The sequence below is a fragment of the Rhinolophus sinicus genome, linkage group LG05 (genome assembly GCF_036562045.2).
Source record: "Rhinolophus sinicus isolate RSC01 linkage group LG05, ASM3656204v1, whole genome shotgun sequence".
NCBI lineage: Eukaryota > Metazoa > Chordata > Mammalia > Chiroptera > Rhinolophidae > Rhinolophus > Rhinolophus sinicus.
The window spans coordinates 98,175,010-98,190,716 of record NC_133755.1 but is presented as its reverse complement, the minus strand read 5'-3'; the positions used below and the strand labels follow the sequence as shown (position 1 = coordinate 98,190,716).

At 42.4% G+C, this 15,707-nt stretch overlaps 1 protein-coding gene across 2 annotated transcripts; it reads left to right on the top strand.

The window, feature by feature from the left end:
- The first annotated feature begins 412 nt into the window (after nucleotides 1-412).
- Nucleotides 413-14,789, top strand: LOC109448945 (glutathione S-transferase A2). 2 transcript variants are annotated; one of them, XM_019734747.2, is made up of 8 exons: nucleotides 503-567; nucleotides 1,167-1,210; nucleotides 5,832-5,938; nucleotides 8,184-8,235; nucleotides 9,210-9,342; nucleotides 11,265-11,406; nucleotides 13,390-13,521; nucleotides 14,413-14,789. In XM_019734747.2, the coding sequence occupies exons 3-8, from the start codon at nucleotides 5,852-5,854 to the stop codon at nucleotides 14,536-14,538; spliced, it is 672 nt and encodes a 223-aa protein (XP_019590306.2). In that variant the 5' UTR covers nucleotides 503-567; nucleotides 1,167-1,210; nucleotides 5,832-5,851; the 3' UTR covers nucleotides 14,539-14,789. The 2 variants fall into 2 exon arrangements, with proteins under 2 accessions (XP_019590305.2, XP_019590306.2); XM_019734746.2 differs by lacking the exon at nucleotides 1,167-1,210 and having other exon boundaries at nucleotides 413-567.
- Nucleotides 14,790-15,707: the final 918 nt, after the last annotated feature.

Sequence of the window (15,707 nt, the reverse complement as noted above, 5' to 3'; positions counted from 1 at the left end):
CCGTCAGATTTAGCAGAGAAAATACAGGACACCCAGTTAAATGTGAACTTCAGATGAACAATAAATAATATTTTAGTATAAATTGTCCTAAAGGGATTCCAGGGATCAGCTTGTCTTTACTGACATCAGCTCCCTGCTCTGCTCACAGCAGAGATTTCTCATCATCCTTCATTCTTGCCTCCAACTCAGGAAACCTCACAGTAAATTCCTTCAAAAAGTCTTGTCCCTCTCACTGGTAGGGAGCATCCAACAATGTTTTCTTTTAATCTAATCAGCAAAAAAAGATTGTAAGTAACTATGAAAATTATTGTGTACTCTTTTATTTGCAGACCTTCAAAAGGAACATATTAACCAGTTGTTTCATGATAAGAGGATGACTTGTCATTTTTTCCTTCCAATTAGCATGGAACCTACGAACTCCGAACACTGTGGGAGTGGCTTTTCCCTGTGTCGAAGCTACCCCTTTCAGAGAGGAGGCGTCATCCAATTATAAAACAGATGACGTGATAACCACATGAGGAGTTGGCATTGAGCTGCTGAGCCAAGTGGGAGACAGACTTTCATAAGGTAAGTAGGAATTTTATAAACTTCCATACATTGCCTCACGTCCTCACATCTAAGTCACCAAAAAACATTTTAAAATGTGTGCTTAGCACAAGCAAATGTCTGTTTTATACTCAAGCATGCCTTCTCGGTGTGCTTAGGGGACAGTTCAAAAGTTGTTTATCCAAATGCTGCTGGATATGTCTTTATGGAAATGTAAAAATGAAAATTTGGAAAACTAGGGCATAAGCTTTTACATATAATGAAAATTAATGATATGAGGAGAAAAAAGAACAACACCATTTTAGACAACCTAACAAACTGTGCAATCTTTACAGTTCGAGAGAGAGTGTAACTTTATCCTACAGTTTCTTTCTCCATTGAAGTAGTTAACACATAACAGTGTGGATGGTGATACTTAATACTATTGAGGCTGTGAAAATTCAAATTAGAATTTACTGTAACAGAATGAAGTTAGTCTGGATGTCAGTGGAACTAAGTTGTATTCCGTCTTTGCTGTAATTAGTTAACTGGCAAGTCTCTCTCTCTCTCTCTCTCTCTCTCTCTCTCTCTCTCTCTCTCCCTCCCCCACTCTTTCTCTCTCTCTTTTTCTCCCTGCCAAGTCATGACAAGTCTAGCTAATGCCTGGAAACGTTTCTCACCCTTGGTACCATTGGCATTTAGGGATGGGTAATTTTTTGTTGTGGAGCTATCCTGTCCATATTTTTGTTTGTTTGTTACAAAAATACTTGTTATAGAAATGTACATTTAATTAGCTTTAAGGATGTACTTGACAGTGGCGATAACACATATGTTATCTGAAATTTGCAAACTTTACACGTTAAGATACCTAACAATGATTGTCTGTTTACAACTTTAACAAGAAATCATTGCTTCATCCATACTGTTGGCACAGTTAAGATGAATATTCTCACTCTTTCTCTTCATTTCACTCTGCACTTGTAGAAAGAACACAGAGTGGGATCAGGTTCCATCCGAGTGCTCGTCAAAGCCTAGAGTTGAATGAGAGGAGTGATAGTGAGGAATTGCTGTAGTTTTCAAAACAACTTTATCCTGGAAAGATTACATAGATCTAATAGCCAACAGCAATCACCCGTAAGGCATTTCCAACTAAATGTCCCCAAAATGTGTCTGTTAAAATAACATGGTTGATGAAAAAAAGGTGGGTAACGCGCAGCATGACGAAGGATGGATAAAAAGCATTCAGATGCACTTTGAAGGCATAGCCTGACTCCATATCAGAGGCACCTCTGGTCTCTGCCCAACTGATGTACCCACTTACTTTGAACAACGAAATGTGTCTCCAGACATTGCCAAATGTCCTCGGGGGGTGGGGGGTGGGGGAAAGCACAAACCCAGGATCACAGGACTTCTCCAAGTTCCAAGTTCAGGAAGTCTTGATGGGAAAACTGGATGAATAATCACGTAGCACATAATTAGTTTTTGAAATCACAGAAATGCTCCGTACCAGTCGTTCGAATCAGAATGTAAGAGTAAACACTGCTTTCTCAGCTGCTCAGCCTGGCAGCCTTTTCACCTCGCTCTGACTTCCTGGCTAAGAGAAACATGTCTCTTGGGTTGCAACCAATTCAAGTGAAGTCACTGCTGGGACCCTTGTACACTCTCAGTTTTCTGCAATCCTGTTTTTCTGACCAGATTTCCCAACCAGACATCATTTCTTAGCACACGAAAGTGCTCAAAGAGTGTTAGTTGAGGAGCTTTGAAGGAAACGTTTTAAAAGCAGGAACTATATTACAGGTAAACCAGAAACAAGCTGTCGGAGGATTTGTGACACGTTTGCATTTCCCAGTAAGGAGAGTGATGTTGGAGGGAAGTGATCATTTTCATCAGTGTTGCCATGAGACTGCACTAGTGCAATGAATAGCAGGAGAGAAAAGCAGTGGGTCTCCCATTTGCATGGCTGAGCCCCATGCACAGGGGTCTGGGGACAGGAAAGATACAGAGTGCTCAGAGCATGCAATGAATGGCAGTGGGAGCCAGGTTTGAGGAGAAAGGCCCTAGGGGTGCATGGTACAGGGGCAGAACCCAGGATCTGCTGCAGGTTTGGGGCTCAAAATGCTGTGTTTCATCATGTGTGTGACCTTGTTGAACCTTCATGGAAAACGTCCTGCCACCAGGTGAACCAAGCTGAATAGAACTAAACTTTCCACACAAGCTAAGTCACAAAAGCTATTATATGACGTACGTGAAAAAAGTCTGTATATTTATGTAGATGTAAAATCTTCTTTGTACTAGTGCTCTGAGTCACAAGATCGATGATAGGTCCATAGACGTACAGATAAACAGATATGTTGACAGACAGAAGAAAGAAGACACATGCGCTACCCGGTGTGTTCAGAGACTCACTCCTCTCCCAGAAACTGAGAGAGTACTTGCCTTTTCTGGTCCCTATTATGAGCTTTATGTATAGTAGCTCATTTAACTTTCTCAATAGCTTTCAAACTTACATACACTATCTCTATTTTTAGAAGAGAAAATTGGGGTACACTGATTTAAAAAACTGACTGAGTTGACATACCTCATACGGAAAGGAGTTGGGCTTTGTCTCCGAGTCTCACATCTTTCTGCTAAGAAATGCTGTAATGAGGACCAACCCTGGAGACACAACTCCTCTAGTTTACTACTGGAATTATCAAAGGCTATATTCCTTTCAAGGAGTATAAGCCTCCTTCCGTATTAAGGTAAAACATCGTTATACCAGTTCTCAATTTACTCACAGGTTTTTAGGCTATCAAAGGAAGGCAAGACATGCTTTTATTAATTTTTCGTCTTATCAAACCCCTAAACATCAGCTAACAGAAAGGAACCTGTGACATCAATGTTTCTCTCTGTCCCTCCCCTTTAACCATTGGCAGACTAATGAATTCTGAATGGGAAAATAATCGAGGGTCTCAGAGAGCTGCATAGAGCATGCCAGTGTTACACGGTGGAGTGAAAAAGCCCCAGACCTGAAATTAGAAGATGAATTCAAACTAACTGAACACTTGCAAAACATAAGCATTAAGGAGAGGTGCTTTGTCTCCTTGAATTTCAGTTTCCTCATCTTTAAAACAGGGTATTAGAGGCTGTTTCTCAGGGTTGTTGTAGAGGGTAGACACACTTGCTAGATACTCGTACTGACTGTCAATCAGGAACTAACATGTGACCTATGGCAAATCGTGGAATTTCTCTAGTTCTCATTTGCTGTTTACCAGGCAAAGTTTCGTGATAACGTTTGCTCCAGTCTTGATCAGGACATTGGGGCCCTCCGATTGGGAAGGTGAAGAAGGTTGCTTATTATGAGGAAGTTATGATAAAATGTATGATAAGATAAAAAGAAATTGCCTTTGTAACTTGATCCTCAGCCAATGGCTAAGGAAGCTAAGCTTGAGGATTTGAGACACTGAACTCTGTGAATTCTAGTCCAAAACAAACACATTTCACATGTTAGTGCAAACTTTATTCTCCTTTGCATTCTGCTGACTCATGGCATCTCCCTTTCCCATGCCAAATAAGTACAATAGACAAAATCTGCACTAACAAGAGAGGTGAGTTTATTAAGTACGTTTCCAAAAGATTCTTTGCTTTCTAAAGCTTAGACTATTGAGTTTCACATTAACAATGTGGATATTGAAAACATTTTGATACTTAAAATTCAAGTCATACTCACATTTTTGGAGGTATATCACTGGGTAAAGAGAAGTATATTTTTATCCCAAACTCCACAACAACAAAAGTTTTGAAAAGCATTAGTGTTTTCTAAACAATTTTGCGATCTAGATAGAAAATGCAACTCTGTCTCCCTAAGCCCTGGCTTTGGGATTCATGCTTCTATTGAGTCCTATGTGTTTCTATTCACAGCCACGACAGAACTAGTTCCATCCATTGTTGGGGCCAGTTTCATTGTCTGGTTCCTGGCTATGTCCACTTCCCATGCAGCCTGGGATGGACGAAGGGGTCTCAATCTTTGTTGACCAGACACAACCAAAGTATCTCCTGCCACTACAGTGACCAAATGAGTGTGCACACACGCCCATACACACAACAAACGTATAAGGGAAACTTAAAACTCATGAAACAATGCTGTCTTTTTTATGTACAAAGCACTCTGATATTTTCTGTTTTCTTCTGTTTCATTTTTTTAAATGAAACAGTCCACTGAAGAGTTGTTACGCATATTTTAAAAAAAAACCCACCCATATAGAAAATGAAGCCTCGATTTTGGTTTGAATAGAAGTGAGTTTGAATCCCAGATCCAACAGTTACTTTAGGCAAATTACTCTGGAAACCTCAGGATCCCCAACTGTGAAATTCAGAGTAATAACAGAGCCATCTCAGGTGATTTTTGTCGGATGAAATGAAGATAAATAGGTGAGCAGGAACATTGTATAACAGACAGTGAACAAATGTTAGCTCTACTCTACTGTAAAGTTAATACAGTAACATTAACTTTTCTAGATTAAAAAATGTACCACGTATAGATAGAATGTAGAATTCCAGAAAAGGGAAGGATTTAGTGTCCTGTGCTTGTGGAAAGAATTAGGGTCTTTTGAACTACAGGTCAGTGAGTCTCAGCCTTAATTTCAGCCTGTGAACAAATGCAGCAGAACAGCCACGTTACTGAGAACTGACTCTGCTCCCTCTTCCTCGTCCCTGTCAGGAAGTCCTCTGGCGTCAAGGTCCCTCACAGACTCCCAATGCCTGGACCTGGGGGTCGGGGGGTGGGGGGTTCCAGCCCTGCCCCTTGTCAGTCCTGGGTGTGAATTTCCAGGTCCATTATGAAGTGGAGTATGACTGTGCACATGTCATTTATGCTCAGTGCCTTGGTTTCATGAACTGAATAATGGGTATAGTAACAACTAGTGCGTGGGCCGTTGTGAGGATCACAGATGTGCTGTGTCCAAAGGGACTAGAATTGTGCCAGAATCATTAGGAGATTTTCAGTAGATATTAGTTCTCTAATCCTCCCCCCTCCCCTAACACCCACACAGGCATCCTTACCATAGACTCTCACCTAGTAGCCTGCCAAGACGATGAGATTTTTCACAACAGAGACATGAGAATGGTGTGGAGCAATTTTCTAGGGTTCTCTACTGATGGGTGAAAATTCAGGCCCAGGAAGACATTCTATTGATTGTTGGTGCTGTTCGGCTACACGTCATAAAGTACATTTTTGTTTTTGTGGTTTCCTTTCTTTCTTCCTCTTTCCCTTCCCGCCCCCCCTCCCCTCCCTCCCTCCCTTCCTTCCTTCCCTCACTCATGTTTAGAGACACCAGGCAACTGCAGCATGGCGGGGAAGCCCACGCTTCACTACTTCAATGGACGAGGCCGCATGGAGTCCATCCGGTGGCTCCTGGCTGCAGCTGGAGTAGAGGTCGGTTCTGAGTTCTGTCATCTTACGCTGGATCTAAAATTGTATCAAAGTACTTTCTCACAAAGAAACTTTTCTTACTAAAGGACCAGTCAAGAGTGCTGCATTAAAACAAAAACTGTCAGTTATTAAGACATGACCAGTTTAGACCTGATATATTACTTAAATTTATTCTTGGCAAAAGAACAGAAACAACTGAAATAACTTTAAGAAACTAACCCTCTTGCATGGGCCTTATTTGGATTTGGACGTAACAAACTGTATGGTATCATTTGTACCGTGTAAGCAACATTAGAAACTAGCACACTGAATATTAGGTAAGATGAAAGAATCATGGTTGATGTTTTAGGTATGAAAATGTACTGTGCTTATTTTTAAAATAGTTCTTATGTTTTAGACGAAATATATTAGATGAAGTATATGGTCTCTAGAATTTGCTTCAAATTTTTGCCAGAGTGGGAGAGTGAGTGGTCCTAAACATGACACCGGTTGGCTTGAGTTGATAATTATTGAAGCTGAGTGATGGGTCCAATGAGAATCAGTTTTTGTTCATTTTTAGGCATTTATGGATAGAAAGTTCCATAGTAAAAGATAAAAACATAAGATACTAGAAAATAAATGTAAAGTTAAAGCATAAACCAGAAGTATGGGTAAAGCAGATTTTAAGAAACCTCCTGTTAAAGTTTTAATACACCCACTCAACAACGATTTTGTCTATTACCTGTCAGTGCCAGGTTCTGTGCTAGGTCCTGACGCTACACGTATGAACAAGAGAAACGAAGGCCCTGCCCTCAGGAAGGTTATATTCTAGTGAGCACGCAGACAAGCAAATAGGTGATTAAAAGGAGGGGTGGGAGTATCTCGGAGGACACCCCAACATTTACAGTGTCAAAACGCCAAATTCCCCGTGGAAAATAGGTTTCTATGAGATGACTCTGTTGGGCGCTGCCCTCTAGAGGGGTCAATGAGAAAAACACTTCTCAGTCCAGATCAGGGGGAGGCAGCAACTCTGTGAGGGTTTTCAGGGGAGAGAGTCATGGAAGAACTCAGGAGACCTTGCCCCTCAGGTAGAACAGTAAAGGAGGGTTTCAGGTGAGGTGGCGTCATGTACCAGGGGCTTCTAGCTCGCTCCCTTCAGCCTCATGACAACATGTTTATCTCAGCCTTTGATTATACTTTCTTGATAACTTCATGAATGCACGCAGACTTGAGCCCAGCCCTTCCTTAATTTCATGAAGAAACAAATACACGAAAATACACATAGTGCCACTCCAGGTTGTTTTCTCCCTGTGAACCAATAACCCCAAGTTTTCACTGTGGTCCTGACTTCAGCTCTGAGGTTCAGGGATGTGTTCAGAGCCCCTGGACAGGGAGGATTCGGCACAGGAGGGGGAGTCGGGGGCAATGCTGAGGGCATCCTAGGCTTCCTCTCCTCCATCCCAGTATGACTCTTGGTCAGGCACTTGGTCAGGTCTTCTGGGGTCTCTGTTCCCAAAGGATAATCTTCATATACCATCCATTTCCATCAGCCTCACAAACAATGTCACACCAGCCAACCCCTTTCTACCATGGCACCCACCCTGATGACCACCCACCGTCCCTTATGTTTGTCCAGAACGAGGAGTTTTATAAATTGCTGCACACATAACTCACTATCTGTGGTCTGACCCTATGGGGTCATGTAGATCCAAAATAGACTGTTCCACTGAGCATATTAGAAACCTAAAGTCCCCAAACTTTCACCGTAAAGTCTGCCTTCTAAAATGTAAAATGAAATGGAGGGATGTAAATGACAGCAGAGGCCCTGGGTGGCAGCATCTTAGGTGGTCATTTGCCCCATGGCACACCCCATGCTGGGGGACACACAATGTCCTCTCCTGTCTCAGGTGGAGAAAAGGGCTTTCCTGAGATACTAAAACTCCTTAACTACAAGAACTTGCCAATCTCTTCCTTTCAATAGCACCCTTTCCAAAATTAGGACTTAATTATCCTCAGAGATGAAAACAGGGTGGGGGTGAATTGAACCTCCAAATAGGAGCAGTTACATGCTACAACCCATGCTCTTTTCTCTATGGCTCTAATCCATATCTGTAAACAGCCACGACCATTTCCTTCTGTGTACCCTGCCAAAGTCAGAAATCTGACTTCATTCATGTGATGGGTCAGACACAAGTCATTCACGGGTTAAAAATTCCTTGATGCTATGGAATGAAATATCAAGAACTCACTTACTGTTTCTGCTTTTCAGTTTGAAGAGAAATTTATAGAACGTCCAGAAGACTTGGACAAGTTAAGAAACGGTAAGACCAAGTATTTAAATTCCTCTGATCTAGTGGAAGTCAGTTGACGTTTCAAACCAGGCAACGCCTATGTGTGTGTATGGTGGGTGTTGGGGCTGGTGGAGAGACAAAAAGTAGTTCAAGTGTAAAGGGTGGGGCTCCTTGAGCAGGTCTTGGACTTCGCTCAGGGCCAGGAAGGGCTTGACCTCGCTGAGTACTCGCTAAAGGCGCCGTCCATGGTGTCCTTGAACTCTGCTTTCTCCTGCCTTTCTGCACCATGAGTGAGCTGTGTTGGTGCAGGACCCCTTGCAGGGTCCTATCCAAGGACATGCAGACACATGCACCAGAGTGAGAAGACTAGAAATAGGCCCAGCAGTTGCTTCAAGTCTTTTCACTACAGGATTGACAAGGTAATATCCCAGCAGTGTTACAGACTCAGGTAACGAGATGGTGTTGAATAATTACTTGGAAGGCCAGGCGACAGTATGAAGAAGGAGAGAAAAAGAAAGAACTAGCACAGTTGACTCTGGAAAGCAGGGTCTGGACACACGGAGCAGTGGTGGAAATACCAGAGCACACAAAACAAGCTACAGAGTAAATGTCTCTTAAACTTGGCGTTACTGCCGTGAACCCCAAAAGCCCTATTTTGGGGACTTCCCATTTGAAATGCCATCCGGCAGGCAGCCTTGTTGTAGCCTCTCTCCAACTTCTTCCTGTGCTATCCAGGAGACAAATTGACACAAAATCACAAGGGACCTCCCATGTATCTAATGGGAATAAAAAGATAAATGAAATAAATTAAAAAGTATAAAGGCAGATTAGGAAAAAAAAAGATATTATAGGAGGCTAAAACAAAATGCTGTTTCCATTGAAATGTTTCCAGGCAAACATTTGTTGCTTTTCATATCTTTAATCATTTCAACAAACAAAATGTTTTCATCCTAAAAGCCTGTGATCCACAAGACATTTCACTTTTTCTTTTCTTCCTTCAAAAGATGGCAGCTTGATGTTCCAGCAAGTGCCAATGGTCGAAATTGATGGGATGAAGCTGGTACAGTCCAGAGCCATTCTCAACTACATTGCCACCAAATACAACCTCTATGGGAGAGACATGAAGGAGAGAGCCCTGTACGGTATTTTGTGTTTTTTGCATCAACAATTAATAGGAACTATTTCAATTCTTTGTTGAGTGGGAGGGATTGTGTCAGGGGCGTCGTGACCAACGGCAGCTGGGCACTGGAGGTACAGAGTGAGGTCAGATACAGCAGAGAGCTCTGAGGACGAGGGATTCCACGTGGAGTGGAATCAAGCAAGTGGGGCTATAGAAGAGGATTCACTCCACGGATATAGCACCGGGAGTGACAGAGGTTTCCAAACACTGATGAACTATGAAGCCAAGGGGGATGGTGCAGTCATGACTCCAGGTGCTCAGGCCTGAGGAGCTGGACACCAGCCCACAGCTAGAGACAAGGGACACGTGTCTGAGTGTCTAGAGGATAAGGCTGGGGCAGGGAAGGATCCAAAGCAGCGGATTTTCAAGTTCTGGAAATTACAAGAATGAGAACCAGAAATGTAACTTACCAACCAGTTATAACTGGGCCACTTGACAAGGGTTAGAAGAGGTTGGTGCCCAAGATGCTATGGTTACCCCAAGCTTTTTGACACAGGACTGAAGCAGCCAGATTTATTTACTGCAACCATATCAGGGTGGGGGGGTTCTCCTCCCTGTGGTGAGGCGACCACATGATTGACATTAAAATCTTGTAAGGAACTGTTGGCAGTTACCCAAAAAGTTAAACATAGAGTTACCATACGTCACTAACTCCACTAACAGGTATTTACCTAAAACAATCAGAAATACATCCACACTAAAACTTGTGCAAAAGTGTTCACAATAGCATTATTTATAATATTCAAAAACAGCAAGCAAGCAGCACAAATGTCCATTGACTGATAACTGGATGAACACAGGGTCATGGCAATATTGCAATATTGTTTGGCCCTGAAAAGGAATGATTACATGGAAAAACCTTGAAAGCATTATGGTGCATGAAAGAAACCAAACACAAAAGGCTCATACCACATGATAGCATCACAGGAAATGTCAGAAACACTTATATTGAGAGAAACAGAAAGTAAGTTTGGTTGTCTAATGCTAGGGGGTAGGAAGAATATGGAATGTTGCAAAAGCGCACAGCATTTCTTTTAGAAGTATGGAAATATTCTAAAACTAGAGTGTGATGATGGTACAGAAATCTGTAACTTTATGAAAAATCTCAAAATTTTACAGTTGAAAAGAATGACATTAGGGTATGTGAATTATATGTCAATAAAGCTTTTATATATTTTTTTAAAGAAACATCTTATAGGAAACCCAGTTTGGGATAATAAAAACGTATCTCTTGGAATATGGAGTGGATGGAACTGGGTAAAGGGTGCACCATTTTGGGAGATATTTTAGGTGGAGTCTGGAGAATTGCAAACTGGACCCCGGTCTGCAAACAGTACTTTGGGATGGTTGTGGAACCAGGTTTTAGGGGAGCTAGTTGGCAGAACTGCTAATATCAGGCATATAGATGGGCCTGGGCAGGGTAACGGGATAAGAGAGGGAGAAGGACAGGAGCAGGTGTCTGTGCCAGGGATTCTCCATGGAGATTACTTAGGTTGGAGGTCTTTAGCCACGTCAATCACACTGAGTTTGTGCACAGAACAAACCACAGCAGCAATGGGTAACCCCAGGTACAGCCTCAGTGGTCACTTGCAGTGATTCCACCAATCTCTCTATGCCTGTGACTCTGGACAGGTCACTGATGCTCTCGGTCCCTATATTTGTCATGTGTAAAGCAAAAAGTTTAGACATATTTCTACCTTGATAGCTACTTGTTCTAGAATGAAATGTTCAAATTCAGTAAAAATCATAGCTGAACGACTGGCATATAATAATGCACCCAGTGGAGGTGCCACCTCCTGAGGCCCCATTCTTTTACATTTTGAAACTGTAAAATCTAAGGCGGGAGATATTTCACAACTCGGTCATCTTTGTCTTTCAGGATTGATATGTATACGGAAGGTATGGCAGATTTGACTGAAATGATTTTGCATTTACCACTATGCCCACCTAATGAAAAAGAGGCCAAGATCAGCCTGATCAAAGAGAAAACAACAAATCGTTATTTCCCTGCCTTTGAAAAAGTAAGTGGGCTGTTCAGAGTTTGGGGGCCCTAAGATTAGAGGACAAAGAAAAATCCTGCCTGGGTGTTCCCGGGGCATTGACCTTCCCTTCCAATGAGCCCTCCTGAATACTAATGTAGCACCCGACTCTCTCGGCATAAAAATCAACACTGAGGGGAACTGTACCTGTTATATCCAAGTTATCATCTTCCAGCAAAATGTCAATTTTTAAGGACCCAATCCCGAATTCTTTACTCGATGGAATTTCATGGCATAGATAGAGCGCAGGCTGTGGGAGGAAGCCTCTGAGAGCCACACTAGTGATTGGCGTAGATCCTGCAGGGGCTTTTCATTCAAGAGGAAGCCCATGAAAGCAAATCATCAGAAAATATTCTGGCAACATCCATAGGAGGCATGAGCTGCCTTCTCATCAGGTGAATGCCATCGGTCATGTTTCAGGGATGGATGAGATGCTTCTACACGGAGATGGAAGCAGTGGGATGGAGAGGAAGAGACAGATGAAAAGATGTCAAGGAAAAAATAATCTGCAAATGTTGTGGACGTGGCTCTCAGACTTTTGAGGAAACTCAGGCAAAACTAAGGAAATAAAGTTCTATCATTAAACATAATACGTATCTTAGTTAAGGTTTCTCTTTGAATGTAGAAGGAGGACACTTGAATATCAAAACTACCTGAAATCTTGCTAACTAAAAATTATGAACCGAATAATGACTATAAGAGATGCAGGAGGCTTATGTATAAAGAAAAAGATTAACATCGACACACTCATCTTTATAAAGCATTAAATCATTCATTCACTCAGCAAATGGGAATTCATTGCTTGTGTGTCAGGTTCTATTCAAGGAGTAAAGAATTTAATAGCAACATGAGCACACACCCTCCTGGCCTGTGGTGCTGAGTTTAGGGACATTCACATGATGCAAATGTAGACAGACATTGCAATTTAGGTACATCTGCACTTTGAAATAAAAGATGATAAAACTGAAAAATGTGTATTACAATATAGTATTTGATGTTTTATTACAGTCATTAATTATATCCAAACATATATAGGCTGAAAGGGTATTTCCAAAAATGTTATTATCTTTAGTCCGTGGTGCCATTGTTTTTTATTTCCATATTCCTGTAATCATTTTAACAAGCATCACATATTTTCTCCAATATTTAATTATGAAAAATTCAAACACAGAAAAGTTGAAAGAGATGTACAATAAACTCATACATACCCACCACCTAGATTCAAAATCAATATTTTATAATTATCTTTGCTTAATTATATATGTCTCTATCCCTCTCTCTCTTCTAATCAAACATACTACTTTTTGATGCATCAAAAGTAAGTTGCAGACAAGTCCAGTCAGCCCTAGGCACTTCTGCATGAGAATTATAACATAGTCCACCAGTGTTATTGTCAGACTCAGGTGAGTTAGGAGTCAGAGCCGATGTTTCATGGGAGATGGGCAAGTTCAAGTTGACCCAGGATTATTTCAGGTCCCAGAGAGATAGACCGGGAAATGAGGAGAGCAGACAAGAGGAGACATATAGGCTCTGAAATAGTCTGCTCAGGTTTGAAGGAGGTTATCATGAAGATAGACTCTGTCCAAATGAGGAGGGTGGGGGGAGAGAGAGAGAGACAGAGAGACAGAGAGACAGAGAGACAGAGAGACTCACGACTCAAGACCTGAAGTTCAGGAGGCAAACTTTAGGGTGTGAGGACAACAGAAATATGGTGCAGCCCTGGGCCAGTGAAGGAAGCACAGGAGGGAGCCACAGTGACGTGGGAACTGGAAAAGGAAGGGGTAGCCTGGGGAGTAATGAAAGAACCGCAGAGACCCACTTCTCTCTGTCTCACTGACTCAAGGTGGTGAATGTGCTCTGGAGGTGAGTCAGCACAGGTGGGAAAGGTGGGCTGGAGAGTCCTGGGCAGGAGCAGGGGACCCCGCCTGCTTCTGTGTTCGTAACCGGATCCCTGCAATTCCCCAGGTGTTGAAGAGCCATGGACAAGACTACCTGGTTGGCAACAGGCTGAGCAAGGCGGACATTCTCCTGGTGGAACTTCTCTACAGCGTGGAAGAGCTTGACCCCAGCCTTCTGGCCAAATTTCCTCTGCTGAAGGTGATCTCTCACTGCTCTCAGGCGGGAAGGCCCACATCTCGCAGCCTGGGATTGACTATTTGGACTCTTGGCCTGGGGATGTAATGATTCCCATCATTGTCCAAAACTTTGCTGCCCCCAGGTCTCCAAAATTTGCTCCTAGGCCCTGGTCCTAGGCATGCAAAGAATCTTGTTTTTCTATGGAAATTGGAGGTGGATGCTACGCCAAGGAGAATAACTTATTTGTTACAATGAAAGGGACCCAGGACTCAGATTCTCGCTCCTCAGCCGCTATTCCATTAGTTTCTGTCCCCCTTTTTCTGGGATTCCTTTTCTCCTAGGTATGTCCTTCTCTTTATTACCTGAGTTTGACTGAGCAGGTCTCCTTCCTCTGACTTCCTTCCCTCAGCTCCTGCTCCTTCTCTCAGACACTGTGCTTCTCTCGGCACAGCCCTCTCTCTCCCCCTGCCTCTCTCTCTCAGAGGCCAGATTGTTTTTGATGGTCCTCATGGTTTACCTTTTGTATTTTCTGTCTCCAGTTCCAGCCCACTGTCCCTACACCTTCATTTTTCCAGTTTGGAAACTTTATCTGTGTTGGTATCTGACAGACGCATGACTCTTCCTCGTACTGCACAAGAGTGATGCATGTACAGGATTTCCATGTAGGGACGCAGACAGTGACCTGAAGGAAGTCTTAAACAAAAAGCGTGTCTGGGGAAAGAGCCGCTGAGCTGTAGTTTCTTCCTCTTTGTTTCATAGCTCACCGGGTGCCTGTTTCACAACCTCAGGATGGTGCTGATGGAGGGGATGCTGTTGGTCCTGGTCTCGAAGGGTCTCAGATTGCCTGGCTTGTGCTAATGGCTGGGAGGGTGTTTTGTCTCCACTCTGAGGCTGTGCTCTTGTGCATTGCAGGGCCTGAGAACCAGGGTCAGCAACCTCCCGACCGTGAAGAAGTTCCTCCAGCCTGGCAGCGCAAGGAAGCCACCCCTGGATGAGAAAAGTTTAGCAGAAGCCAAAAAGATTTTCAGGATTCCATAAAGCAGGCATGGGTGCCCAGCATGCAGGACCAATCTTCTCAAGTTTTCCAATACTGAAGTGTTCTTTCTAGATGTAGCTCCTGGCTCTGGTGAGAATAAGCTTTTCTAAAGTGTAAGTGCTAATTTAATTTTTAAATCAATTTTGCAGATATACTTTCAGAGCAATCTATTTTGTTTTGGTCAAATATGAAATCATGATCACCTCTTAGGATGTGTCTTCAACTGAAAAATAAATAAAGGGAGAAAAATTTTCATGGACTCTTTGATCTATTTGAAAAATTATCATAGAATAGTGGTCATATACCTTGTCCCAAAGACTTATGTAGAAATATTTATCTAACACAAATATAGTCTTTTCCTTTGTACTCTGCTGCCTTTCTGACCCACAACGTAGATACGTTCTTGTTTTTTTTTCTTAATTTTTATTGGGGAATACTTGGAACAGTGTGTTTTTCCAGTACCCGTCAGTTCCATGTCAAGTCGTTTTCAATCTAATTATGGAGGGCACAGCTCATCTCCAAGTCAAGTCATTGCTTTCAATCCAGTTGTGGAGGGCGCAGCTCACTGGCCCATGTGGGAATCGAACTGGCAACCTTGGTGTTATGAACACTGTGCTCCAAACATTGAGCCAACCGGCCACCCCTAGAACTGTTCTTATCGCTCTTTTTTTTTTAAAACCAGTTTTCTTCAGGTAAGCAATGTTATTGCCTGTTCTATTATGAAACTAATATTTATCTTATGTCTAATATGTAATATGCAGTATTCTAGGAGCTGGGTAAATATTGATGAATAGCCAGATATAGTTTCTGTCCTCATGGGGGTTACACTAATGAGAGAAACAAACAAACAAACAACAACAACAACAAAATAGGTAATTCGTATCTACAACCATGTATCTTTGTATATCAATTTCCTAGGGTGGCTGTAACACAGTACCACAAATTAGCAGATTAAAAACAACAGAAATTTATTCTCTCACAGTTCTAGAGGCTCTTAGTTTGCAACGCGGGTGTGAGGAGGGCGATGCTCTCTCTCTGAAGGTTTTTGGGAAGGATCCATCTTTGCCTCTTCATTGTTTCTGATGGTTGTGGGCAGTCCTTGGCATTTCTTGACTTGTAGATGCATAACTCCCATCCATACTTCTGTTGTCATATGGCACACTTCCCCTGC

What these genes read in the sequence shown, in the direction of transcription:
- LOC109448945 (XM_019734746.2), top strand. Translation starts at nt 5,852, where the DNA reads ATGGCGGGGAAGCCCACGCTTCACTACTTCAATGGACGAGGCCGCATG. An exon ending in TGGCTGCAGCTGGAGTAGAG is followed by an intron (nt 5,939 to 8,183) that starts GTCGGTTCTGAG and finishes TCTGCTTTTCAG; the next exon opens with TTTGAAGAGAAATTTATAGA. An exon ending in CTTGGACAAGTTAAGAAACG is followed by an intron (nt 8,236 to 9,209) that starts GTAAGACCAAGT and finishes TTCCTTCAAAAG; the next exon opens with ATGGCAGCTTGATGTTCCAG.